Source organism: Sardina pilchardus, chromosome 4, assembly GCF_963854185.1.
Source record: "Sardina pilchardus chromosome 4, fSarPil1.1, whole genome shotgun sequence".
In the NCBI taxonomy this organism is placed as follows: domain Eukaryota; kingdom Metazoa; phylum Chordata; class Actinopteri; order Clupeiformes; family Clupeidae; genus Sardina; species Sardina pilchardus.
The window spans coordinates 9771476-9789742 of record NC_084997.1 but is presented as its reverse complement, the minus strand read 5'-3'; the positions used below and the strand labels follow the sequence as shown (position 1 = coordinate 9789742).

Genomic DNA, 18267 nt, shown 5'->3' with positions numbered 1-18267 from the left:
TCACTCTCTCTCTCTCTCTCTCACACTCTCTCTCTCTCTCTCTCTCTCTCTCTCCCTCTCTCTCGCTCTCTCCCTCCTCGCCGCTCTCCCCCCACCCTGCGCTGGGGCGCTTTGGGCCCCGTTCAGATCTTGATTTGGCTGGCCAGCTTGGCCGGTCCTCTGCTGTGGAATTAGAGCTGACCCAGGCAGGGCCGCAGCGCTCGGCTCTGCTCAGCTCTGCTCGGCTGATAAACCACTCCTGTCTTTGGGGCGAAATCCAGCCTCTACAGCTTGGAATTTCAGAAGAAAAAAAACTAAAAGCTGGGCCCTAATGCATGGGATATTAACTGTACACGCTGGGCAGATTTCCAATATTAGAGCAGGGAGGGAAAACATTTGCTGCGTACAAAAAGTGGACAACCCTCAATTTATAGTCATGTGTTGACAAATCTCCTCTGTCAACACTCTGCTCCCTTAAATTGCTATATTACAGGAAATTAGCATAAAACCAAACAAGCTACATGATGCTAGAGAAATAAATAGCTGTCCATCAGCGAGAGAACTTAAACGCCTTTAAATGGATCCATATTCCTCCACTCTCCCAGAGGCTGTAAGCCCACACAGCGACTTCAAATCCGCACAAAACCTCTACCTGCTAAAAGCAGTCCTGACTGTAAATGCTGTTATCTCAGACATTCCTGTGTGGGGCCCCAACGCTTAGCAGCATGTCACTGTGCCATGTTTAGGTAGCTGAGTTAGCGGAGACACCAGGGGTTGTGCCACTGGTATGAACCGAGATCGATAACATATGTGAACTCCACACTTGTTTGTGGATCACCATTGGTAACAGAGAGGGTAGAATTACTCAAGTGAATTTACTTTAGGCTGCATGTGTTTAACTATAGTGGCCATGCATCTGCAGCAGAAGCTAATCCTAAACTTGGCAGAAGCAGTCAGTGACTCAACTAAGAGTCTGAAAGATTGATGATATTTGAGCACACCAGCCAATCAAATGGCATCCCTCCCCTTCATGCTCCAGAAGGAAGCATTTGTGAGGAGTGAGGACCATGACAAAAAGTACACTAAAATCACGCAACATAGCATGAGCTAGCAAATTCTGCTAGTACAGTACCTTATGTATGAGCTTGCATGTCTACAGGACTAGTACATGGCTTCTTACTACACAACATTCACAGCTTTGTAAAATGATTCAAATCTTGTCAAGGTCCAGTAACCTGATGTTGATATTGTTGATATTGACCCACTTATGTTGATGCTGACCCAAACTCCTGTTACCCTGTTTGTTTGTTTGTGTGTTTACCTGCTGCACGTCCTGCTGGAAGACGCAGAGCTGCAGGCGCTGGTGCAGCCGCACCTTCCTGTGCTGCCAGAGGCTCTCCAGCCGCCGCTGGTGGTGCAGCACCTCGTGCACCACGTCCAGGATGCAGTGCACCGCCTTGGAGTAGTTGGCCGTGGCCGTCAGGGACTCGGCATCGCCCGGGCTCAGAGGTCGCTGGAGGACGTCCAGTAACGCCTTCCCGTCCTGACTGACCTGGGGGGCACATTGGGGGGGTGGGGGGTGGGGTCGGGGGGGTGGATTGAGTATCCTCAGGCATCCCTGAAGACATGCTGTATATCTCTGTTTACATTAAGTGCTTGGATAGAGACACTGTGCAATCAGAGTCAATCAGAGTCCCCCGCTGCTAAAATCACACCATAGATTTAGGAGTGTTTAGAACAAAGAAGAAGAAGCACGCAAAGAAGTGGGGAAACCGTGAGATGTTATGAACTGTTCTGTCTAAGCCTGTAAATCAAGCAACCCCCCACCCCCTACCCCAACCCACCCACCCAATCTGTTCCAAAACCTGCTGTCTGAATTAGGTTTGCTCAACCCATAATCATATTTCTATGGCAAATTGCAAAATGACGGCCATCTCAGGAATGTTTACTTTTCTTCCTTCAGAGCACAATGAGGACAAACATTGCTAAACCGTCCCCCCATTTATTTCAACCAAAAGCACTTATGGCTAAGTATGCTGTTTGAAGAGACAAACCAGGACAAGCCTTGGCTAAGACTTCTGGTATTTACTCAAAGGTACCTTGTGCAAATGTTTCATGACTAAGAACCTTATTCCCAGAAGATAATACCCAGCGCTAAATGCTAGCGGTGAACATATTACAGGCTGTGAACCACATAGGGTGCCGTCTGTGTGATTTCAATCCAACATGAAAAGGGCACCTTTCTAAAAGCAAAGACATTTGACATTATGAACACATGGCTCTTTTCTCTCTCTCTTTTTAAAAAACAGATCTGTGGTAAAATGTTCCTGTCACTGCCTGCCGAATGCTAGCCTCTTTATCTCTTGTTTGCTTCTTGTCCCAAAAATGGAATTTTTGAAAACACGAGGCAGCAGCAAATTTCCATCCCTGACCATGTTTCTTTTCACAAACCACATCCCCCCCAAAATTCGTTCCTAAAAAATAATTCTGGAGCAAGCAGTGAGAAGAAAGACAGAGAGAGGTGGAGAGAGAGAGAGAGAGAGAGAGAGAGAGAGAGAGAGAGAGAGAGAGAGAGAGAGAGAGAGAGAGAAGAAGAAGAGGAGAAAAGCGTGCACGCCATGTCACCACCCCACACTGGACAAACAAACCTACTGTCCTTGATTGGAGTTTTGTTTACATCACATTAGCTGACTGGATCACTGTTTACACAACTCCGGCCTTATTTTTTGTGTATGCCTCCCCACACCCTAATTTTTATTTTGACTCTTTTCCTTGGCTCTGTCTGTGTGCTAGTTGTTTGTGTTTAGACTGCGTGTCTCTGAGCGTGACCTCTCTGTGAGGGTCAGTGTGTGTGTGTTACTGTGTGTGTGTGTGTGTGTGTGTGTGTGTTACTGTGTGTGTGTGTGTGTGTGTGTGTTACTGTGTGTGTGTGTGTGTGTGTGAGAGCTGGCTGTGGCGTGGACTGACCTCGGTGTAAGCTTGGGTCACCTGCTCGTAGAGCGTCTGGTGGTGGTGGATGGCCAGCTCCAGGTCCTGCATGCCCGACGGCAGGCCTCCCTCGCTGCAGATCTTGCACCAGGCCTCCACGCCGGACAGGAACTGGAAGAGGGCCAACAGACGCATTCACAGTCGGTCAGAGACGCGTCGGGCCGAGGGGGGGGGGGGGGCCCGGCGCCTCGCAGGGGGGCCGCCGCCGCCACAGACACGCTGGTGGCGGAGGACTGGCGGAGTGCTTTCTGACAGGCTGGGGTTTTCTTTTCGACCGCCGGGCCTTTACGACATCCCGTACCCAGGAAGCGGGCTTTGTCCCCAGCAGTCAGCCCCAGTGCACTTCACGACCACACTGTACTTTAACATTTACCGGTGGTTAAACAGTAGCGTCGCTCAGTGAAAATCCTGCAGTGACCGCGCCAATTTAAACCAAACACGGCTCTCTCTCGAGCTACTTCACAGAGGACTACTCTACACAGTCTAACTGTAGCGTTACTCTGAAAAGCAAACACCATTTCAGAGCTCCTTTACTCAACTAAACAATGAAGAGCACTGGAGGAGCACATTCATCAGACAGTGTGTGAATACAACTGCAGTATTAGGCTGTTTCTAAAGGAAGAGCGCTATAAAAGCTTTGTCGTGAGCAGGGAGTGGGGTGTTCTACGGGGGGGTTCTAAGGGGTTCTGCCTTTAGTACCTGTTCTGATTTCTGGTGGAACACGGCGGACATGGCCAGTATGGTGCTCCGCTCGTCCAGCGCGGCGGCGAAGCCCTTCCACTCCTGGTCCAGCTGCGCCGAGATCTGCTTGATCTGCTGCGAGGCGTAGTGACCGGCCTCCGACAGGCGCGAGGCCACCGACATGATGCGGGTTATGTTGACGTAGGCGTTCTGCGGAGAGCGGAGAGCGACAGGTAAGCACAGGATAAAACGCTGTTTTAAAGGCTTGTTTTTACACAAAACATTTCCATTTGGGTTTATCCCTCTCCTATTTATGCTAAACTGGGATGAACGACATATAAGAACCGCCGTCTATTTGTGCACATTTTAAAATGTGAGATTGTCAGACCTTTTAAGGCTAGGTCTTTAGCGAGGTTAATTCCAACTAATAGTCTGCTACATGGGAATGAATGAATGTTGAACCCAGCATTATTGTGTCTGTGCCAGATCCCCACACAGACACACACACACACACACACACACACATACACACACACTCTGACGGCTCTATCATGACTTAAAGTGCCATCGGCGGCGGCGGCGCCACACAACACCGAATACTTATGACACGTGAGTCGGCGTGAAGCGAGCGGTAAACAACTAAAGGACAACAAGCGTGACAAAATCCCACCATCATTCCCTGGCAGACGAGCACTGATGTCTTTCACACTCCCACACACACACACAGACGCACAAACGCATAAACGCACACTCCCACACACACACATGCGCACACACACACACAGACGCACAAATACACACACACAGACGCACATGCGCATGCACGCACGCACGCACACACACGCGCACGCACAAACACACACACACTAACAGAGACGCACACATACACAGATGCACACACACACACACACAGACACACTCACACAGATGCACACACAGACATACACACACTCACACACATGGATTCACATGCTCCCTGCTGCCATCTGGCTCCTCTTGCACAGCCACCCATCCATCATGTCTGTTCATGGCGTGTCTCAGGGCCGCTCAGAGAGAGAGAGCTCTGTTCATTTCGCAGCCTCCCGTCGGGCCGCCGCAGCGCTGTTTATTTACTGCTAACCTGATTACAGCCTCTAATGACGGCGCAAAAACGCTAATAAGTGCTCATTTAAACCAGCGGCCTAATTAAGTGGTGGGCACAGAGCAGGCAGGCCTGAATCAGGGACTTGGAAATGAGATGAAAGCAAGACAGCGGGAGAGTGAGACAGCGAGAGAGTGAGACGGGGGGTGAGATCTGTGCTGTCATCATGGCTATGACTCAAGGTTTTCACTGCGGTTCCTTTCGTGTGCTGAAAGTTTGATGTGTTTTTTTACTGTGTGTGTGTGTGTGTGTGAGGGATGGAATGGGATGGCGCTACGGTGGATCTGCTTCTGTGATGACTGCGCCGTGGCAACAGGCTGGTGGAGTCAATCTGTGTTCTCAAGAGAGGAGTGGAGAGGAGTGGAGAGGATAGGAGAGCAGAGGAGAGGAGAGGAGAGGAGAGGAGAGGAGAGGAGAGGAGAGGAGAGGAGAGGAGAGGAGAGGAGAGGAGAGGATAGGAGAGGATAGGAGAGGAGAGGAGAGGAGAGGAGAGGAGAGGAGAGGAGAGGAGAGGATAGGAGAGGAGAGGAGATGAGATGAGAGGAGAGGAGAGGAGAGGAGAGGAGAGGAGAGGAGATGAGAGGAGAGGAGAGGAGCACAGACGGGTGGCAGGAGGCCTGCTGAGACCACCACTCACCACATACCACCCTCACACCACAGCACACACTCCACTCATAATCACACACACACACACACACACACACAAACACACACACACACACACACACACACACACAAACTCACACTCAGCAGGAGACAAATTCACCCGGCACATACAAAGGCCTTTATTAAAACAAGGAATGCTATGAAAATAAGACATAATTTTTTCATTTTACAATTTTTTTTTTGCAACAAAATTTTTTGCATGTAAGAATGCTCATAGGCCCACATGCACACATGCACACACACACACGCATGCATTCTGCATGTGTCACTGTGTGTAGAATTTTATTGAGACCTGAATCCATTCCTGTGCTGATCAATTTCTCTGAACCGATACATTAAGGTTCTCAAGTGCACCACCCAGCCCCACTGACCCCTGGGTAATTGAGTTGAGTCTGCGCTGGACCACAACCCCCCTCTCCTCTAAAGACAGAGAAAGAGAGAGCGAGCGAGAGAGAGAGAGAGAGAGAGAAAGAGAGAGAGAGACCACAACCGTCCTCTTCTAAAGACAGAGAGTGAGAGAGAGAGATAGAAAGAGAGAGAGAGACTCACCATGGAGTTCATGGCGAAGTGATTGTGTTGGGTCTGCAGGTCCACGGCGTGCTGGTAGCTCACGCCGATCTCGGTGTGGCTCTGGAGGAACAGCTCCTTGTTGTGACTGATCCAGTCAAACATCTGGGAGGGAGAGCGCACACAAAACACAGCACGAGGGAAAGGTGTTATCATTACACTCATTTCTGTAGGGGATATCTGTAATCACTCAAAGATCACAAGAATGTTCTAGAATACTCCAACGGCTCTCATCGCTTTTGTAGAGGAAAGGTTTATATTAAGGAAATGAAGTCACCGTTGGCTTGCGCATCTATATATATTGGAGGTGGATCAACATCAATGATGTCGTCAAAAAAAATGGAGCCCTCTATTCAGGGGTGAATGCTGAGGGGATTACTGAGTCATATTTAGTCTATTTCTCCCTCTAGGAGTCCATGGCCACACTCCAGACCGGCCAGCATTAGTGGACTGACCAGATCAATCAAGTGTGTTCTTAAACAGCCATCGCGTCATTGGCCATCGAACACAAAGGCCCCTTATTAAAAAAAGAGAATGACTCGTAAGAGGTACGTTCCTGTTGTACAAAGGATAAAACAGAGAATGTATTTTCAGAACTAATAGGCCAAGATTAAAGAGTGTTTTGATGGGCTAATGTTAATTAGCCCAGATTGAATATTTTGGCAAATTCAATTAAAACTAGACTGCAATCTACTTCAATCCAATCTTATCTGCAAATTTCACACTTGGCAGAATGGTACGGCTGTTAGACAGCAGTATCCTTGTTTAAATTGGTTTTAAACTTGATTAACTGGAGAGAAAATCGATACAGAGACAACACAGGCATTACAAATAGCAAATAAACTGAAGATTGAGAGCAAACACTTCTCGATTCATTCTATGCTAAAGGAGCATGAAGAATGTTAATAGAAAAAAAAGACAGACAAATTCAAATCAAACCAAATAATCTCTGAAGCATCATAAATGTTTGATCATTATCATTTCATTCAAATACAAGCCTTTCATCAATCTCAAGTATAAATGTCAATTGATAAAGGAAGAAGCACCGGCAACTACAAGCTGCAAACTGCTTTCTCTGCACTCTGCATTACTGATGAAAAGCTGCAGTTTGGCAGTCTGGGAGTCTTGCACTTGGCCTTTTGATTTCGCTCGAGTGCCAGACCAAACATTCCTGTCTGAAGGGATGACCGTCACATTTCAAGATCTGTTTGTGAGTCAGCAGACGTCCCCGGTGTCGGCCGACTTTGTCGAAAATAAACACTGGAGTAAGCCTCAAAAATGCTCGCGAAGTCAAAAAAAAACAAAGAGTACAGCCGCTTGGACACCACAGCGCGTCAGGAAAAATTATCAACCCGGGGCCCTCGAGCGAGATGAATATAGACACTAATCACAGGGCCGGGGAGCCGACATGAGGTCATAGCACATATGGACAGAGAGAGGGGGAAAGAGAGAGAGAGGAAGCAAGAAAGAGAAAAAGAGAGGACTGAGAGAGGGGATAGAGACAGGAGAGAGAGAGAGAGAGAGAGAGAGAGAGAGAGAGAGGGGAGAGAAAGGAGTATGAGAAGGGAGAGATAGAGGAGAGAGAAGAGAGAGAGACGAAGAGAGAAAGAGAGAGAAGAGTGTGAGAAGAGAGAGTGAGTGAGTGAGGGAGGGATGGGGGCCCTGCAGACGGTTATTGCTGTCTTTGATCTGGATCCTCACACATATGAGCTGGCTTTACTGGGGGCTCAGGGAAAGCACCTCATTTTTACCACAGCGAAAAAAGAGGACACATCCCTTTTGAACCGTCCGACTTCAATGGCACTTAAGCGTCCACGTAAAGCGCCATTCCCAATATGGCTTTTAAAGTGGAACAGCAGGTGCAGGGAAACTGGTGGGAAGGACTGGCAGGGGCACACTGGCAGCCCCACGTGACATGTCTCCAGGCCATGGCAACAGCATCTGATGCAGTGAGTCTGGGGAGGTGGCCCTGGGCAAACTGATTGCGTAATGCATTGATCGGCGTTATTAGTTACGGTATGACAAAAAAAACATCTCCCCAGGGATGGGGGGCGGAGGGGGGGGGGGGGGGGGGGGCAATGCACCCACACACAGCCAGCATGGGAGCCTTGATTGGCTGTCGCACCAGAGCAAATGAATCATTATGTGGGCCTGTCCTCATCAAAGGCACCATGGGAAAACACTGCAATTAGGGGAAGAGAGTGCACTTATCGAAATGAGCCTCTCAGTGTATAATCCAGGGGCCACTGTCCCTCCAGTTCATCATTCTGGGTTAAATAAGGAGGGGGAAAGCCTGGTGTTGATCCCGGGCTGAAGGATCACTCCGTCACTGTCTCTCGAAAGCAAACACTCGCTACACTCCTCTGCTGCCTGCTCTTCGGTCACGTCACGCATTCCATGGTTAGAAAATGAAGACGCTTGGCCAATCGAAATAACGGTATTGAATAATGTGAGGCTGTTTTTAAGGATGGCTATTTTCCCCTCGCGTCTCACGAGGCCTGGCTATTGCAAGTCTCCTCACCTTAAGTGCCAGGGCTTTTAGTGGTGAGATTCACATTGGGTTGTCATCACTTTACAGTATCCTACTGGCTGTGTTATTCTGTTTACATTTCAAAAATGGATGCCTGCTGGTTATCTAAACAAGCGGACATTACTGGATGATTTCTCCAAATGACAAGCCAGCCAGCAGAAATATCAAGTCAACGACCGAAGCCCACATGCAAGCTGAGCCCACCACACAAATTCCTATCACCCCCATGTTTGTTATTCAATGCTGCACTGAAGACATTGAGGCGTGTGCCTTGAATAAATATTTGCACACAAGGGACAGGTTTTAAAAATGAGAATGAATAACTCCGAAATGTTGGAGAATAGTTTGTTTACCACGCTAGTTGACTCTGCAGCCGAAAAGGCCAATGTCATCCCTCAACACAGCGGGCTCATCCAGACCCAAACGCTTCCAACATTCCCTGTCTGTCCAGCACCACTCAGATTGATGGTTGCTGTGTACATTTCTCAAGGAAACAGAAGGTGGGAAAATGTATATTTTTTTCACAGACTGTACACTGTACTCTCTGTACATTGTACATTATGCTGAAACAAACATTCATTGTGCAGTTTACTAAATTTCTGTTTCCCTTGCATTTGTTTTGTATAAAACAATTATATATTTTTCTTCTCATAATTATTGCTAACAATGCTGCCTGCGAGTTGAACTGCTGTAAGCATTTCTTGCAAATTTCCACCAGATTTAGTCACCATTGAAACCCTCTCTTCACCTTCATCATGTGGTGCATACAGAATATTAATGGAATGCTGGAATGCTGATTGGTTGATACTGCTGAGCCGTGCTGAAACTATTGTGGCTGATTACAAAGCCATGGAGAGCCCTAAAGGCTATTTCCTTTTTCTCAGAGTATCTATTCTCATGATTGCTATCAGCGCGCAAAGTCAAATCTACTATACGTATTCCCAGAAAGTCACTTAAGTCACTGCTAACCAAAAAAACGTATTACCCTATATAGATGCATAATTAAGCTGTGTTTTATGTTCTCACGGCCATTTCTCATCTCCTCATCCTAAATCAGCCTTGTGTGTTTACGACCCTTTGTCACGGAACTCCTCAGCGCTAATCTGCCTGTCGTGTCGTGTCGCGCCGTGTCGCGTCGTCTCACACCGACCTTCTCGGCGTCCTGCTCGAAGAGCCGCAGCTGGAAGCACTGGTCCAGCTTGAGCTTGCGCACGTGCCACATCTGGTGCAGGTGCTGGCGCGTGGAGTGCAGCTTGTCCAGCAGGCTGGCGATCTTGGGCACCACGCTCTGGAAGTCGGCGCTGCCCGAGATGCAGTTGCGGCCCGAGAAGCCGTCGCTGGCGCGGATGCACTGCAGCAGCCGCTGGCCCTCGCGGTCCAGCTCGTCCACGGGCGCCTTCATCACCTTCTTCTTCAGCTGCGTGTGCTCGTCGATGAGGCGCCGGGAGCCCTCCACGTCCACCGGGAACTCCTTCTTGGCCAGCAGCTCCTTCACCACGGGAGAAAAAAACACACACTCGCACTTTTAGCTGTTTGCCTTTATTATTCTTCTAAACAACACTATGGTTACCACTGCGGTCAAGGCCAGCACCTGCACAGTCTCAGTCGTTAAGACAGCACTTCTTGTAGGAGTTGATGTGGAAAGGGTTGCATTTTCCTGCTGAATTTACACCCACCATAAATCACAAACCTCTGGCGGTTGCTCAAGCCATGCAATAACCTCCACTTCACCGTTCAATTTCTTTTGATGCTATCTTGACACGGCGCAATATTTATCACCAGCAAATATTGAAAATATATTTTACCCGATATTACTTATGCCACTGACAAGTGCAATGAAGTTTTTATTTTCTAGAATGTCACTGAATAATTTGGTTCCCCCCGCTCCCCCCCTCCCCCCTCCTCCGCTCCTCACCTGTAGGTCCTCCAGGCGGGACAGGAGGTGCACGGCGCTCCCCATGAACTCCTCCAGTGACATGCGCAGCTCCATCCACTCCTCGTGGTTGTACTCCAGCGAGCCCTCAAAGTCGTCCGTCAGCTGAGACGGGTCCACTAGCTTAGTCAGCCCTTCCACTGACACCATGCTAGTCTGTCAACGCCACACAATAAAAACACAGAGAAAGAGAGAGAGAGGGAGAGAGAGAGAGAGAGAGAGGGAGGGAGAGAGAGAGAGAGAGAGAGAGAGAGGGAGAGAGAGAGAGGGAGAGAGAAAGAGAGAGAGAGAGAGGTCAGGTTATGCTGGCTGAGTGGAAACGTGAAGTGTTCCTTTCAGGCCGGCGCTCATTAGAGGGGCCTCTCTGAGGAGATGAAAAGGCAGGCTGGAGAAAAGAGGGAGCTACGGTGTGCCAGAAAGAGTCGAGGAACCGGTTCCTTAAAAAAACACACCACTGTGGCAAGGACTGACCCCCCGACCTGCGCTACTGAGCATGGAGGTGGTGCGAATAGGGAGAAATGTTGCCGTCGTTAAAAATAATGACGCGAACAGTGTGCGAAATGGCTTTTCTATTAAGGTGTTTATGAAGATCTTGTTAAAATAGATTACTACTGTCTGTGTCTCTGATGTGTGGAGAGACGGAGTCCAAAAGCACTGCGTAAATAGTTTCAATTGAGTCCGCCAGCCCAAACGGTCCCAATTCCCACCCAAGTCCCACATTTGGAGGCGAGACCTGGTGATTATGCTCATGGAAAAGTGGCAGAGTGCCACCACATATGGTACAATACCTCAAAGGTAAACTTGGCACTGCCAAAGTTGGTCTTCTGCTTCTGCCAGAAGTTGTCGGGCTTGATGATGAGGGCGACGCAGATCTCGGCGGGGAAGGCTTCCTGTAGGGTCTTCAGCAGCGGCTTGATCAGGTCCCACTTGGAACCGCGCATGTCAATGATCACAGTGAAGCCGCGCTTGCACACATCCTCACTGCCAAGGAGAGGGAGAGAGAGAGAGAGAGAGAGAGAGTTGCCATAGTTCATAATTGCACAATTATCATTATTCTGTTTTACTTGTGTGTTTCCCCCTTCTCACTCCCCCTCCCCTTTTGATGTATTTTGACCCAAATGCTTTGGCAATACTGTACAGTACAACGTTATGGTCATGCTAATAAAGCTCCTTTTGAATTTGAATTTTAATTGAAAGAGAGAGAGAGAGAGCAAGAGAGAGAGAAAGAGAGAGAGAGCATGAGAGAGAGAGAGAGAGCAAGAGAGAGAGAGCAAGAGAGAGAGAGCATGAGAGAGAGAGCAAGAGAGAGAGAGCTCCATCCCCTCCCTGCCCGTTGGCCCTCAGAGGGGCCCCCTCTCCAGGGGCCCTCCCTCTAGAGTGCATCTGATTCCCATTCACCCTCCCTCAGGCAACACTGCCGAGGCTGTGACCAACTCAAACACGACTGGCCTTTGCATTCTTCTGCCCCGCTAATTCATCCTTTAAGGTCCTCTCCAGAGCGCAGTGTCTCAAGGTTTCTCATTACGGGAGAGGCAGGCCGTGGAGGGCTGTGGAGGGCGACGCAAACACGCAATCACCCACACACTGGCCCCAGGAGTGTCTGAGTAATGGGTTTCGCTCGCTGGCGAAGAATCTATTGAAGAAATCCCCAAAATGGATGTCCCCATTTTTCTTATGTCAGGTTAGCAGGCTGCTCCAGCAGCACGGCCAGTGCTATTCTTAGCGCCGCTGCTTTGAAAGCACTCGGCGGTGATTGGGAGATAAAAATAAACCGTAATTGCTTTGCCCCCTCGATGCGCCCACCCAACTCCCTCATCCTCCATCCTCGCCTCTCTCTCTCTCACACACTCTCTCTCTCTCTCACACACACACACACACACACACACACACACACACACACACACACTCTCTCTCTCTCTGTGTCTCTCTCTCTCTCTCTCTCTCTCTCTCTCTCTCTCTCTCTCTCTCTCTCTCGCTCGCTCCTGAAGCATTGCCACTGTGTTCCAATATCAGTGGAAATAATATCACAAAGATATAATGTTCCTTCCCAGTTGTGAGAAAGAGAGAGAGAGAGAGAAAGAGAGAGAGAGGGAAAGAGAGAAAGAGAGGAGGGCAGAAAGAGAGAGACCCACAGGACACAGTGAGTCGGCACCAGTGGAGGGGTCTCTTCAGCAACAACGTGGGAAAAAAAGAGAAAAAACCCTCCTCCTTATTAGGCTCTTTCACTTCCTGACGTCTGCTATTCTCAGCGCGCGCGCCGTCCAAAAACAACAGCCCAGAGAGAACCTGACATCACACTGCTTGGGGGGAGGAAGTGTTAGAGGCCGGATGACTTTCCTCTCTTTTGTGTTGAGTGGATGAGGCACGGTTACTCTGGGAAGCCCTATTATGGCTTGAGCTTCCAGCACAAATGCCAGTGGACCAATCCTCTGTGCCCTTTACCACAGAGCGCTTTCTTTTCTCCCTCCATCCAAAGCCATTATTATGGCCCGATGTTCACCTTGACTTAACAAGAGTGTGTGTGTGTGTGTGTGTGCGTGTGGGAATATGTGTGTGTGCAGAACTGGAAAGCCATGACATCATTCTCTCCCTTACACAGTCTGTCAGAAAGCAGCCCCTGGTTCATTTCTCTAAATCGATGCCTTGGGAAAGTACTCGCCGTCTGAAAGGGGAACGTGAGCGAGCCTTTTGCTTTGAATGAATCTCAAACATTGCACATGTCCTTGCCATGCAGCGCTGAATAATAGCCCCCAGGGACACTGGTAGTAAGGGGTCAATGAGATTGATTCTTTTTTGTGTGTGTGTGTGTGTGCCTGACACAAAACAACAACAGGCATTGTCCCGTGGTACAGTGACGTGACATGGGGGCCGTGACCCCGGCACTTTGCTCTAACTTAATGGAGTCAAAAGGTTTCACTTTCATGACGCACGGCAAAAGGCCTCGCTGGGTTCACGCAGCTCGGCTGTTTCTCACATGTGATGTTTCTGCATGATATGAAAGCACTGAGTGAGCGTCAGTGTGACGGTTCCCACCACGAGAGCGCAGGCACTGCGTCTTGTTCCAAGACTCCAAAGATCAACTGCTCAGTATCGACCAAAGGGAACACACACACAAAAAAAACGCACTAGAGAACGACTAGGGAAAAAAGCCTGAGAGGTTTGGTTTGAGTTTAACTCGGAGAGATCAAGGACAGAATATTGTGCCTGTCAGTTTGAGGGTCACTCAATTTTGAAGGATTTGCCCAAGATGTTCAGCTGCTATTCTCTCTCTCTCTCTCGCTCTCTCTTTCTCTCTCTCTCTCACACTCTCTTTCTTTCTCTCCATCCTTCTTTTTGTCTCGGTCTTTTTCTCATTGTAATTCCCTTTACTGGTCACTGTTGGACAAATGTTGGCAATGTAGGGTCAAGCAGAGGGTCTCTCTCTCTCTCTCTCTCACTGCCTCTATCACTCTCTCGCTGGCTGTTTAAACTCTCATTAAGTGCTGCTTTGTTCTGGGTTCTGGAGACAGGCTTTGAAGCTGACTTCACAGGCCAAGTGCCAGGCCTGATCGATGCTCCAGTGAGCTCACCATCATCCCGTCACTGCAGCAGACACAACTTCACTCAAGTGTAGCCTCGCTAACACACACACACACCACAAACACACAAATACACATGCAAACACACACTACCATTATCACACGGTAGAGTAAATGTACACATCTGTACATAAAAATAAACATGCTAAGGCATGTCAAGATATTTAATCAAACACTCTCACACATGCTAATTCTAACTCATGCATGAGCTAAGAGTCAGACACACATGCTCAGATATGCGTGCATAAGTTACTCAGACACCTCACATACTGGGCCTGATTTTACAGCACATATCTCACACCCACGCACATGTGCACACACATACTGTACGCACACACACACACACACACACACACACACACACAGCACTTAGCAGTTTGTATCCCACAGTCTCTAAACTAAATGCTCCAATTATGCAGAGACAATGGCAGGCAGCAGATGTGACATTTTAAAGGCTGAGATCTCTGAGCAAATCAGTGTTTATCCACCTAGACGGTCTCCTCATGCAGGGAATAGAGGCTCAACGCCAAGGCCAATCTTCAAGACCGTCTCTTACACTCTGTCTCTACAGCTAAAGATTCTAAGGCTTCTTTTTGTCCAAAAACATTATAATTTTGCAGAGGAGCAAAGATTGATTTCAGCTACAATAAATGATAATCTCCTACAACCAAGACCCAGCTGCAGAACAATGGCATTCATCAGAGAGATATATCATGTGATCAGGAGAGAAAGGACAATTTTTTTTGCTCCTTTCAAGAACAAGAAAGGAAGCGAAAGAGAGAGGGAGAAATTGTCCTTGGTTTGGTGGGTACAGCACAAAAGCAGCTGTTTGGCCAAATGACCATAAATCATCGGTGATGCGCGGCTCCTTCAGGGAGCTTCACATAATGGCCCTCCTGGAAAGACAAGTGTGTGTTTGGATGGAGGATAGAGGAGGACGAGGGAGAGAGAGGTGGAGGTGGTGGTGGTGGTGGCTGAACGAGAGGCCTGGGAGCCAGCGGAAGAGCCGCAGCGCTGGGCTAGCTGTTTACATTACCGTCCCTTCAAGGACACCCTCTCCTCCTCCTCCTCCTCCTCCTCCTCCTCCTCCTCCTCCTCAGCGTGCTACCGCTAACCGCTAACAGCACCGCGGCGCTGGGACTCCGGCCACTTAGAGTAATGCACTACAGAGCAGCAGCGGCAGCAGCAGCGGGGAGAGAGAGAGGCCAGCGAGGCGCCAGCAGGGAGTGGGTCACTGGGCGGCCGGACGGAGGCAGAAAGGCTGCCAACGGTATAATGACATGGCATCCTGATACATTATGTATTAAGGCTAGGCTAACAGCGGGGGGAAGGATCTATGCAAATAGCAAAATATGGGGTCACCAGCTATAGAGAGTACCTGGTATTGGAGGGAGAGGCAGGCCTCACAGGGAAGGTGATGGAAGAGGGTTGTGGGGTTGTCGGGGGGGGGGGGGGGGGGAGACATTTATCTTTGCACGCCAAGCCTCCATCAACACAGCTAATCCTGATAAGCAGGCCTCCTGACAGGGCCCAGGGTGGAGTACACAGGACTGGGCTCTCAGACACACTGACCCTGCTCTCTCCTGCTCCCCTCTACGAGCATGACCACCACATCAGTAAAACACCACGACAGGAGGAGAACTGGCCACAGAGATTTATTCTGCATGTTCTGGCTTTGCTGATAAGATGCTGTAAATTGGGATGATTTGCTATCACTGCACCAGATGTTGATTATGACTCTTGGCGTTTAAGACATTAGTTAGCCAAAAACATGGAGTTCCATTCAGAATGCTTTCCTTTCCCAATCACGCAACTTGTAGAGTTTGATACCTATAAAATGTCAGTTAATCACATAGTTCTGAAACTGTACTAAGAGCACAGGGGGCAGTCATGACTGAGCCCTCACTCCAAACCCACCGTCCTCCAGTGCGTGCGGCTGAGATGCACCTGCACGGCTCCTCTCGTCTGACCGCACAGCTCATAAATAAAGGCCCCATCCCATCCCACAGCACTGATCTCTGACCAGTGGTGCGCGTTTACTTCTCATGTGCAAATCACTAATATTTACTACGCAGCTGCACGCGCTCGCTACTCTCTGCCCTCGTGTATTCGTATCGCAGCGCATACTTTTCTTTACTCTTGCTTTATCTCTGTAAATTTATGTCGACTCTTAATCTGGACGAATTCCTAGGATTTTTGGGCAGAGCAAGAAGACACGAAGGGTCTGTTGACTGGACACTACGCTACCCTCCGCCCACACCCCACCCACCCCTTACCTGGGCACAGTGGACAGGTAGGTGACCAGCTTGCGCAGCTCCTCGTGCTTTATTCTGTCGTGGTTGCTTCTGGCGGGGAACGTCAAAATGGGGCCTCCTCTCTTGTCCCGACCCCCTGTGGGAAAAGCCAATGCTGTTATTTACGAGAGCGTCTCGGTTCCGCTCCGAGGCGGAACATTAGCTGGGGAGAGAAGAAAATAAATAAACATCACACCCTCTACAACGTCCTCTCTCTCTCTCTCTCTCTCTCTCTCTTTCACTCGCACTCTCACTCTCTCTCTCTCTCTCTCTCTCTCACTCTCTCTCACTCTCTCTCACACTCTCCCTCATTCGTCCTGTCAAGTTGTCCTTTATAAATCAATTAAAAGGCACAGGCGCGTCCCATAAAACCAGACTGAGTGTCTGGGCTGGCATGCCGCTCACCTCCCGTGCGCATGTTTTCGCTCTGCCGGGTCTAGTTTCCCAGGCCTGTCCCCTGTGTGTGGCGTGCTGAGTGAGGAGTGGGCAGGCCGGAGAGAGTGTGGGCCTGATCTCTGTGGGCCCCCAGGGGTGCAAGTGTGGCCCAAGGGAGCAGGAGCCTTATCAGGGAGGGGGGGGGGAGTGTGACTGATCCGGGGTGAGAGGCAGATCTCTCCCTGCCTGACAGACTCCAGGAGGGCCCAGCCTGATGCTGTCTGCACGTGTGAGCCTAAGCTCCTCACCATGTCTTCTCCCTCCTCCTCCTCCACCATCCCTCCTTCAATCTCCACCCTCCTCACAGCTCTGCATGGCCCTCTACACCCCCTCCACCCCCTCCACCCCAGCCCCACCACCCCCTTCTGCCTTCATCTGGGCTTTGGGAGGGGGCCAAGACTGCACCATGCACAGCCGCTCACCACCAGATAAAGGAAACTGAGTTACAGCTGAAAACATGCTGATGTATTTTAGGAGGGAGGAGGAGGAGGAGGAGGAGGAGGAGGCGGAAGCACAGGCAGAAGAGGAGGAGAAGGAGGAGGAGGAGAGAGAGATAAAAAGACGAGGGGGGGGGGGGGGGTTCATCTAAGATTCATGCCAGACTACTTCCATCCCAAGGGGAAACCGCGGAGGTCCCCTCCCCACCATGCTCACCCCAAAGCCTCCCCTCCCTCCCCTCCTCCCTCCTCCCTCCTCCCTCTCACTAATGGCAGTCGTATGTTTATTACCATAAATGAGCCTCTCTGTGTGCTCCGTTACGTTGGCTCCTTTATGAGCCTGCGCCACCATGCCTCCAGCTCAGCTCCTACACCCCCCACCTCCACACATGTCCACACCTCCTCCACCTCCCCCTGCATCCCCGTCACCTCCACACACACCTCCTCCTCCCTCATCTGCTCCAGTGCTGACCTCCGCCTCCATTCAAACTAGAGGGAACAGAGCCAGCAACTAACGATCTCTAACTCCAGACCCCCCCCCCCCCCCCTCCCCAACCCCCAACCCCACCAGTGCACTATAGAGCAGAGCAGAGCAGAGCAGAGTGAGCCCCCCGCTCGTTTGAACTCTGTTTACATGGCGCTCCGCCACTAGGAGACCCCCCCCCCCCACACACACACACACACCGGCTTTCATCTTAGAGGAGGTGCTTGGCCTCGACCCCCATCCCTCTTGTCCCTTTAAGGAAGGGTGTGTGCGTCTGACCGGGACTGTACACAAGACTAGGCCCTCTAGACATCCAGCGCACCACTCACTTGCATGGAAACACGGGGGGGTGAGGGGGGCGAGGGGGCAGGCAAAGTTTTGATGGATGGCTGTACCCTTGTGCTGACATGGCCCTAAGCCAGTCCGTGAGGAGGTGGACTTGTGGAGCGAGAGGGCCTCTCCTGCTCCGGCTGCAGCCCTGAGTGATGCGGGGAGAGAGAGAGAGAGACGGAGAGAGGGAGGGAGGGAGAGATGGAGGGCGGGAGGGACGGACG

General features: G+C 50.0%; 1 protein-coding gene across 1 annotated transcript in view; it reads right to left on the bottom strand.

Moving 5' to 3' along the window:
- Nucleotides 1-734: 734 nt before the first annotated feature.
- The window catches only part of LOC134077987 (kalirin-like), a 73755-nt gene continuing 56222 nt past the window's right edge, over nt 735-18267 (bottom strand). Inside the window, exons 3-11 of the mRNA XM_062533618.1 lie at nt 16340-16454; nt 11274-11466; nt 10468-10641; nt 9703-10041; nt 6005-6127; nt 3667-3858; nt 2947-3078; nt 1301-1531; nt 735-761 (exon numbers count right to left, since the gene is read on the bottom strand). Coding sequence (XP_062389602.1) covers nt 735-761; nt 1301-1531; nt 2947-3078; nt 3667-3858; nt 6005-6127; nt 9703-10041; nt 10468-10641; nt 11274-11466; nt 16340-16454 — 1526 coding nt within the window. The remainder of the gene's footprint in view (nt 762-1300; nt 1532-2946; nt 3079-3666; nt 3859-6004; nt 6128-9702; nt 10042-10467; nt 10642-11273; nt 11467-16339; nt 16455-18267) is intronic.